This window comes from Scardinius erythrophthalmus (genome assembly GCF_964197995.2).
Source record: "Scardinius erythrophthalmus genome assembly, chromosome: 16".
NCBI lineage: Eukaryota > Metazoa > Chordata > Actinopteri > Cypriniformes > Leuciscidae > Scardinius > Scardinius erythrophthalmus.
In genome coordinates, this window is record NC_138236.1 from 5,143,424 (window position 1) to 5,153,988 (window position 10,565).

Below are 10,565 nucleotides of genomic sequence, written 5' to 3' on the forward strand. Positions count from 1 at the left end.
CAGGTTGCATCTCCTACATAGAACATAGTCCACCTGTGTGCACCTTCCTCCACTCTTATAGGTCACCCTATGATCCTCCTTCTTCTTAAAATACGTATTCACCACTGCCATTTCCATCCTTTTAGCAAAATCTACCACCATCTGCCCTTCCACATTTCTCTCCTTTAGGCCATACCTACCCATAACCTTCTCATCACCTCTGTTCCCCTCACCTACATGTCCATTAAAGTCTGCCCCAATCACCAAGCGTTCATTTCTAGGTACACCATCTACCACTTCATCTAATTCACTCCAGAATCTTTCCTTCTCCTCCATCTCACAGCCGACTTGTGGAGCATAGGCACTGATGACATTTATCATCATCCCTTCAACTTCCACCTTCACGATCATCACCCTATCAGAAACTCTCTTCACCTCCACTACACTCTTACTGTACTCTTCCTTCAGAATCACCCCTACACCATTTCTCTTTCCATCCACACCATGATAGAACAGTTTAAACCCACCTCCAATGTTTCTGGCCTTACTCCCTTTCCACTTGGTCTCCTGAACACACAACATATCTACCCTTCTCCTCTCCATCATATCAGCTAACTCTCTCCCTTTACCAGTCATAGTGCCAACATTTAAAGTACCAACCCGAACCTCCACTCTCCTACACATCTCCTTTCCCTGTCGCCTCTGTAGACGTCTTCCTCCTCTCCTACTCCTCCTTCGGCCGACAGTAGCCCAATTTCCACCGGTACCCTGTTGGCTAACGATACCTGAGGCGGTCGTTGTTAACCCGGGCCTCGACCGATCCGGTATGAAATTCTTATTCGTGACCCGCATATTTGATTTGGCACATGTTTTACGCTGGATGCCCTTCCTAACGCAACCCTCCCCATTTATCCGGGCTTGGGACCGGCACTAAGAGTGCACTGGCTTGTGCCTCCCTAATGGCTGGGTTAAATATAAACATTGATCAGCGAACATAAATAGAAGCTTAACCAAACCTGCTTGACATGCAAGAACAAACCTCTTGCAGAAGCTCAAACGTGCTGCGTAACACGAGAATGAACCTCATTGGTTCTCGCACATCAAGCAAACATGCTTGAGCTTGTTTATCACAATTGATGTGTGAGTTGATGAATGTTTACATGTGAATATAAAAGCCTAAATTTAATCTGTTCAATCTGAGTCTCCCGAAAATTTTACTAAACCGCTCGATTCATATGGATTAGTTTTACAATCTCATTATGAACTTTCTGAAGCATCAAAGTGGTAGCGTTAGGCACTAAGCTGTCAATGAAGGGACAGAAATCTCTCAGATTTCATCAAAATTTAGTTTCTGTTTTTCTATAGCCTATTGTCAGAAGAGAGGGAGGCTTTTGTGACACCCTAATACAAATTTTAACAGAACGTTCTCTAAAGGTTATTTGTAGGCTAGGTTTTGTTTTTAAACCAAAAACTATTATCTAAGTAGGCTACACACTCGGCATCCCACCACCAAGTGGCAGCGCTGCACACACGAGCTTGCTGCGCATGCGCGGACAAGTCAAAGTTCCTTGTCAGTGTCCGTGATCACTTTAGATTTTCATAAACATTAGAAATCGACACTACTATCTATACTGCCTATTAGCTAATTTATAAAGCGATCCAATGCATGAGCAATTCACGTCTCTTGCCAAATAATACGCACCCCCAATATCTGCAGAGATCCCGGAAGGAGGCGTGCACTCGCTCGTTTACAGTTACAGTTTGACGACCCAAGGTCCTTCATTAATCTGATCTGAGACTCGTTATACCGGTTTAAGGTGGAGACTCCGACGTGCACACAGAAGTAAAATGAGTGCAGCTCTTTTAAACAGACTGAAGCCTGCAGTGAGCTCTGCGATCCGGCTGTGGAACTGCAAAGCACCGGTGATCGATCCCAGAGGCCAAGCGGCGTCAGTGAGACTCTACAGCGGACTGATGGAGCCCGGAGCCCCGCTCTTCAGACAGGTGAGAGCGCGCGGGGCTTCTGGTGCTCTGCAAATTAGTTTAAGTTTTTTATTCATGTGACATGAGGAGAAACAAGTGTATGTTTTTGTTTTGAATGAGAACCAGAGAGAGAGTGATTTATATACAGAGGTATGATAAAGACAAAGTAAAATACAGACACATAAAGGCTTATTAAAGTCTGCAGGAACTTATCTCGCATCATGTGACCTAAAGTTTCCTACAACAATAAATCTGCAATAGATGTTGATATTTTATGAGATTCTGAACACCTGACCTGTGTGAACTTGAGCAGAACTGGCATGCGTCCACTATAAAATAAGTGTGAAAAACATATTTATGACTACTGTAAACATATTAAAACAAAGGAACATTGAAACGACTGTGAAGCAAAACTCCTAAAAAATGTGTTGACGTTTTAGCATCTTTAAATGACAGAATTTAAAATTCATAACAAATTGCAACATTTTATTAATTCTCCACAGTTCAGAAAAATAACTTCTTTTTAGAAGAAGATCTAAAAGCTTTTATTGACAATTTGTCTTGGTGACAGAAGCTTCCAGTGCACAGACAGATAATACAAATAAATAATACAAATAAGAAAGATAATACAAATAAAACAAGTGATAAAAAAAAAAAAAAAAAAAAATATATATATATATATATATATATATATAAACAATATACAAAATAGACAATGAACAATATATGTATTTACTATGTGTACAGGTAAGTTATATACAATAACTAAAAATTCAAAAACATGTATTAATCTTAGTTAATATTAATACCAACATTTACCATACATTATTAAAACCAAAAGTTTTTCTTATTATTTAATGGACCTGAGTTATAACATGAACTATCAAGGAACGGTTGTATTTTTTTATTAACTAATGTTAACAAAGATTAATAAATACTGTAACAAAATATAAATTGCTAATTTTTAGATAATATTAATTATTGCAGTCATTGACTCATATTAACTAATGGGATCTTATTTATTATAGTGTATAGTGTATATTTATGTATAGTGTTACGGTTACTGCTGTAAAAGCTCTCTTTCGGCTGCTTCCTGTTATTCTAAAATGAATTTGTCATTTTAATTTGTTTTATATCAGTGGTGGAAAATATCAAATTAGATCAAAGTTTCATTGTGGAATTTTGTCAGAAATAATGATTTTTTCTGCATGTGACGAGTAAACTGATACACGGTAACCATAGTTTGCAGATGAAGGCAGATATGAATGGAATGTTACATTCAGCTGACTCACTCTGACAGTCCCGATGATGATGATGTTGTTGTTCCTGTAGTTGTTTGAATCTGAAAGCAGCACGTACACATACCTGCTGGCCGACACGGACACCAGAGAGGCCGTGCTGATCGACCCCGTGCTGGAAACTGTGGACAGAGACCTGCAGTTCATCAATCAACTGGGACTTAAACTCATAGTGGCCGGTGAATATATCCATCTATCGTTCTATCCTGGGCCTTAAACTGGCAAAATGCCACAGCCGCCAATGGCCAGAGCCACGAAACTAAATTTTAGATACCACTTAAAATTCACAATTCTCGATTCCAATTTTGAGACCACAGCTAAAACTACTAGCCTAACTAATGTACATTTAAAACAATATTAAAGACAAGTAAACAGTTGGTAATAAAATAAGAACAAAAATCAAATTACTAGCAAAAGCACCAATAAATACAATATAAGAAAGATACAAATGAGGGGAAAAAACAGCTTTTCAGGTTTTCCAGGTAGGTCTACTGTATGCACGCACTTTGGATGTTTGCGCACTAGGGGTGTAACAATATATCGTGTCACAATATATCGCAATACAAAAATGCAACAATATGTATCGTGGATAGTTCACCCAAAATAAATAAAAATTACCCTGTGAGTTTTCATAGTCAGTACTACATTAAACTACAATATATTATGTTGAATATAATGTATAATAATGGGGGAATATTAGTGGGTCCTGATAATGCTTATGTTATAAGTCTTATGTTACCAGTAAAAAGTGGCCTACATTATTTTAAATATATCTAGCCAGTGACAGAGTGCAAGCATATTCGTCTATAATAATTCTGAATTTCCAGGTTCAGAATCACGAATATATTTATTCTGGTGTCACCATTGTCCAAGCCTATTCATTTACACCCACAATGTAATATCAAATTTAGCATTTAAACAACAGTTAATTTTTTCTTAACCTTTTATTATATGTCTTGGAGTATCGCAATAATATCGTATCGTGATATGTATCGAATCGTGAAATTAGGGTATCGTTACACCCCTATTGCGCACACAAAACTTTCTACACTGTGTGTGAGTAACGTAACAAGCTCCTTTTTCTATCAACCGTCCCAAACATTGTTGACGTTCATGCATTGTTAAAATTCACACAAATGTTACCGGCCAACTGGCGAGTCACACCGTTTCATACACTCGCAAACGGCGATTTTGACTCGCATTTGGAGCTTGGCGAGTGTTCATTTTAGGCCCTGGTTTTAACTTCCATTTATAAATAGATGCAAAAAAAGCCTGGTCTACTGTCAGTTTGATGACGTCTGTCTGTGCATGTTCTCTCCCAGTGAACACTCACTGTCACGCGGATCACATCACTGGCACTGGACTGCTGAAGAAGAAGGTGTTTGGACTGAAGAGTGCCATCTCCAAACACAGCGGAGCCAATGCGGACATACTGCTCTCAGAGGGAGACCGGATCACTTTCGGAAAACATGTATGAAGAATTACACCTGACCGGGGCTATTCAATACATTTTAAAATCCATACTGTTTCAAAAACAAAATCATGACTGGGCCTTTTACAGTGTGTTTATTTATATTAAATAATATATAATAATATCACCTAAATAATATATAATATTAATATCGCAAGTGATCAGGGCAATGCACTAAACCTTACAATCCACTCAGATTTAAAAACAGGATCATGAACAGGTCATTTACAGTTAGTTTATTTATGATAGTTCATTTCTTTAATCTATTTTAATGACAGTGTGAAGAAAAACACAAAGGTTGTGTTGATGTTTTACGGTGTTGTTATCATGCTTATGAGAGTTGAACAGGTTATATAATAAATAAAGTGCTGATAGGATTATTACTCCTTTCAGAACTTTGGCTTTTGATCCGTTTCAGTGTCTAACCGTGCGAGAGACCCCGGGACACACGGATGGATGTTTGACGTACGTCACTGGAGATCAGAGAATGGCTTTCACCGGTGACGCCATCCTCATCCGGGGCTGCGGACGGACAGACTTTCAGCAAGGTGACCGAAGCGTTAGGATTACAGAAATACAGGATCGATTGAGCGAATCTCCCATTGTGGAGCTGTTAAAGAGGCCATATTATGCCCTTTTACAGTCTTGATTTTGACTTTGAGCTCTACTAGAATAGGTTTTCATGCTTTAATGTTCAATAAACACAGTATTTTTCATATATTTGACACTGTTGCTCAACATCTCTTCCCAGTCTGTCAGTATCGCTCTGTTTAGTTCCTGTCTCTATGAAGCCCCTCCTTCTGAAATGCTCTGATTGGTTGGCTGGAACAGTGTGTTGTGATTGGTCAGCTGCTTTGAGCACATTTTGGAAATGTCCCGCCCCTTACCATAAGAGTTTCAACACACTACTAACTAACTCAACCAGGCCATGCTCCTTTATTTGCGTATGCCTTTGGCGGAAATTATTAAAATTATGAATATTGTGAAGTGCTTATTCCCGGAAAAAAACTCTAGACTACAATGGAGGCGTTTCAGGGAGTTCAGAAACAGTGTGAACTGATACAGAGAGCATTATAGGTCATAACAATCTTTTCATACTGTTTTTCTCTAAATGTACACAAGGAAGAATAAGATTTAATCTTTTACATTTAAATGCACCAATATAACAACACAGTCATAAATGCCAATGTACCTACATTGATTGTGAAGGTAGTCAAATAACAAACTGTTTAGAAGATGTCATACCCAAATAAAAAGCAGAATAAAATCAATTGTAAAAAAATTGTAGAGTAATATCATGGTAGTGAATATTCACAATATCATCTAGCCCTATTAGTTGTTTGTGGATTTTTCCCTGTGCTCATGTTGCCTTTGTTTTTGTAATACTTGAAATGGCCACATGATGGCGAGACAGTAAAGCTCCTCGTCTGTCTTCACTCAGGTTGTCCAAAGAGATTGTACGAGTCCATCCATAAGAAGATTTTCACCCTGCCTGCACATTGTTTCATCTACCCCGCACACGACTACAAGGGTACGTGATTTACAGCATTAAACCATGAGTCGCTGTGTGTTAAAGTCATTTTACCACGGGAAACTAAAGTCTAAAACCACTTTAACTGTGTGGAAACGGCTGCTTCGTTGAGCAATCTGATAAAAGACACCAATGTTAAACAATTAAACAACTATTTACTAAAGTTTGTAGTAGTATAGGGATATTTCACTTTCTCTTTGTTGTTTTGTGCATTATTTCTTCTCCTGTTTGTTTGGATCTACTCTGAACGCTGAAGGCCAGACTGTGTCCACCGTAGAAGAGGAAAAGAAGTTTAATCCACGGCTGACAAAGACACTGGACGAGTTTGTGAACATCATGAACAACCTCAATCTCCCCAAACCTAAAAAAATAGGTAGAGTATCAGTATATTTATGCTGCATGTACAGTTACAATACACTGTTAGGATTGTTACACCATTTTATATGCGCATTATATAAATATTTAAATATTATTACAATTTAAAATAAATGTTTTCTATTTGAATATAATTTCAATGTAACTGTAATCAAAGCTGAATTTTCAGACTCCGGTCTTCAGTGTCACATGATCCTTCAGAAATCAGTCTAATATGCTGATTTGCTGCTCAAGAAACATTTCTGATTATTTTAAATGCTGAAAACTGTTGTGCTGCTTCATGTTTTTGTGGGAATCATGATACATTTTTTTCAGGATTCTTAGATGAATAGAAAGTTCAAAAGAACAGCATTTATTTAAATAGGATTTATTTGTAAAATTGATCAATTTATTGCCAATAAAAGTATTAAATCTGATCTCTAACCTTGGAATAGTAGTGTATCACAGTTTTCAACACTGATAATAATAAAATGAGCATCAAATCATCATATTAGAATGATTTCTGAAGGATCATGTGACACTGAAGACTGGAGTAATGATGCTGAAAATTCAGCTTTGATCGCAGGAATAAATTACATTTATATATATATATATATATATTCAAATAGAAAATAGCTAAACATAAAGCTATGTTGAACATAAGATACTTCTTTAAAAAAAAAAAAAATCTTAATAATTCCTAGCTTTTCAGATATCTCAGAGGAATAGTTCAGCAGAAAACAACAATTCACCCTGATGTCATTCCACACCTGTATGATGTTATTATTCTCTGCAACATAAATAATTCAACATCTGTGACCACGACTGTCACTGTATTTCAAGTCATATGATATTTTGTGTGATGAACAGACCCAGATTTCAGTGCACATGTTGATTTTGGCTACAACATCTGTCATGGTGTCAAACCTGATTCTTCTTTTGTCTTCTACGAAAATAAAGTAATTCAGATTTGAGCAACATGCAAATGAGTAAATGATGACGAATTTATTTTCTGGGTGAACTATCCCTTTAAAGGTGCCGTAGGGGTCCGTTATAATGGAATGAGTGAAAACATGTATCTATCAGTCATTATGACTAAGATGGTTGGGTCGGGTTTGGCGGGGTGTGTCGTTTTGCTCATAATTGAGTGTGTTTGAAGCTTCATCTGATGGGAAATGAGGACTAAAATTGTGTTCTTTTAACATTATTGTAATAACCATGTTTTGTTTTTAAACCCACAGATATATCAGTGCCTGCGAACTTGGTGTGTGGACTTCATGATATTTGAATGTGAAAGCTTACATTAACTTTTTAGGTGTCTTTTTTTTATTTTACAGTGCATGTAATATAAACTACATTCAGTGAGATGATATTTGTATTTAATCATTCCTGTGATTTCGGGTAAGCAGACAAAGATGAACCAGAACAATGAAATATCAAACAATTATATTTTCATTATGGTCAGTATTTGTTTTTGTTGATTTTCTTCCTCTTATGGATTTCAAAAAAAATACTTTGGCCTTAACTGTGTGCTGAATCATATAATATCTCATTCAGAGAAATGATGGTCTGCTTCTTTCAGCATCCTTTACTTAAATGCTTTAAATAATCAAGTGCTGCAGATCTCATTTGTAATGTGAAAGGTTATAGTAAAACTCATCTTATGATATATTTTGTGATAAAACTCTAAAATATACATATTTAATCTGTTTTTAATAAATGTTTGGTCAATCAACAGCTGCGTCAAGCACAGTTTTTGGCTCTTTTGGGGGTTTTGTCACTTATACAAACATCCTGAATGTTGCATTTCCACAAATGCCTTTACCGTCAGGACAGACGAGAAAAGCGAAGTGATTTGCAAGTGAAATGGGCGGAAAGTTCATGCACAGCCTGAAGGTCTCGTCTTCAAAACAATGACATTTGCATTAGTATTTCAGTGCTGTTGAGTCTTCACACTCAGATTACTGTGATACTGTTAGTTTGATCTTCTGACTCTCAGTCTTTTCAGAGGATTCAGGTGTAGGACGTTCAGACAGGTGATGTTTCTGATCACCCAATCTGCGTCATTGACGTGTAAATGTGGACAATTGTGTGGGTTTCCGGGCTGTTTATGCAGTGTAGTTTCAATTAATGTTCTTTTTGGAGGCCGTTTTAAATTTCATAGTAGATTAAGCTCTTATGAAAGGTTGTTCCACAACGGAATAAAAATAAAAGTGACTTTAATTGCGACTTTTTATATATCTCACTCACAATTATCTCTTACTTTTTTTCAGAATTGTGATATACAAACTCACATTACGAGCAAAAAAGTAAGAAAAAGTTTGTAAGTTTTATTCTGTAGCAGAAATGGGGGGAACAACAGAATTCATAGAAAAAAGTGAGAATTACGAGATAGAGATATAAACTCACAATTATGAGTTCATAACTTGCATTTGTGAGGAAAAAAAGTCTTATTTTTGAGCTAAAAGTTACAATTACTTTTTTTTTATTTATATTCCGTGGCAAAAAAAAAAAAAAAAAAACAGAATTCCGAGGAAAAAAAGGCACAATTCTGAGATGTAAAGTCGAAATTCTGAGGGAAAAAATCTGAATTGCGAGATGTCGCAAGAATGAGTTCCTAACTTGCAATTGTGAGGAAAAAAAGTCCTAAACCTTTTTTAATATTTTTTTTTTTCGTGGTGAAAACAAGCTTTCATAGAACTGGAATCTGTTTGTTTCATTGTCCTGGGTGGGTGGGTGTGTCGCATAACACTGGCTCAGCCAATGGTGTGCGTTTGGGGCGGAGCTATCTCTGTGACTTGACTAATGGCAGACAGGGACAGTATTTTAACTTTGACAGCAATGACTATTTATGCAGTTTTGTTTCAGTGCTTCTTGACCTCTTAACGAGCGAGTGTTGTGCAGTTACCTGCGTTTCATCAAGCTCACAGCACTCAACACTCGTGCCCTTTATGCAGAAGCAGCTCAATGCCAGGAAGCCAACAGATGTGCTTCGGCAGGAAAATAACAAGCCTTTTATTGTGTGACAGTGGGGAGTGTGAATAATAGTGAACAAAAACTGTAACATAAAGGCAGTCACTAAATTCATTTGTCAAATGAGGTTCTTTTGCTGCAAGGTATGAGATTTGAATCATGTCTCTGACAGTATGTTGTGTGCAGGAGGAAGACACTTCAGTGCACAAAAGAGCCAGCTGTCCGTGTCTTACTGCCCTCCATCTGTTCTGTGTTTTGTCTCAGCTTTTATACGCATCTCACTCTCTTGTCTTTCTGTCTGTGTGGCACTGAGACTGATATCATGCACACTTACTCTTGAGATTTATGACCCCAGCAGTCGCGCTGGACTCTGACTGTCGTGATGTGAGAGTCACACTGTCAGTGTCACTCCCTCAGAAGTGAACTGAGCAACGATTAGGGCTCATTCCTCATACGCGGTACCTTTTGAACAATTGATGAGAAATCTGCTCAGGTCAAACTCACTTCATCTGTATTAATTAACATCATTACCATATTTTCAAGCCTATTTTGAAATGATCAAACTTTGTGTCATTTGATCAGACAGAATGTGTGAATGTTTTAGAGAGACAAACCAACTAAAACTTCAGTATTTCAATATTTTATCCAATATATTAAGACAAATATGATTAAATTAAAAAGTAAATACATAAACAAACTTATAACAGATGGACCTATTTGATTTTTTACACTTTATTTAAACTTTTTTAATGAATATGTATTGTTGTAAAGTTGTGCCTGAAGTGTAAAACTAGTATACATGTTCATTTTTGGCCAAGTGTCATACCAATCTTGCACTCATTATTCCCAGCAATAAATCACAATGGGGCAGAGATAAGCTATATTATTAGATGTTATTTTGTAGGTTTTAGTGAAACTGACCAGACGGAAGGAGCTGTCCTCTGCAACCTAGGAGGATATTGTTAAAATAGCAAAC

The 10,565-nt window shown here is 37.0% G+C and overlaps 1 protein-coding gene across 1 annotated transcript; it reads left to right on the top strand.

Moving 5' to 3' along the window:
- Positions 1-1,482: 1,482 nt before the first annotated feature.
- Positions 1,483-8,837, top strand: ethe1 (ETHE1 persulfide dioxygenase). Its single transcript, XM_081388138.1, has 7 exons — positions 1,483-1,983; positions 3,295-3,439; positions 4,583-4,731; positions 5,150-5,279; positions 6,173-6,262; positions 6,519-6,635; positions 7,858-8,837. The coding sequence occupies exons 1-7, from the start codon at positions 1,828-1,830 to the stop codon at positions 7,902-7,904; spliced, it is 834 nt and encodes a 277-aa protein (XP_081244264.1). The 5' UTR covers positions 1,483-1,827; the 3' UTR covers positions 7,905-8,837.
- Positions 8,838-10,565: the final 1,728 nt, after the last annotated feature.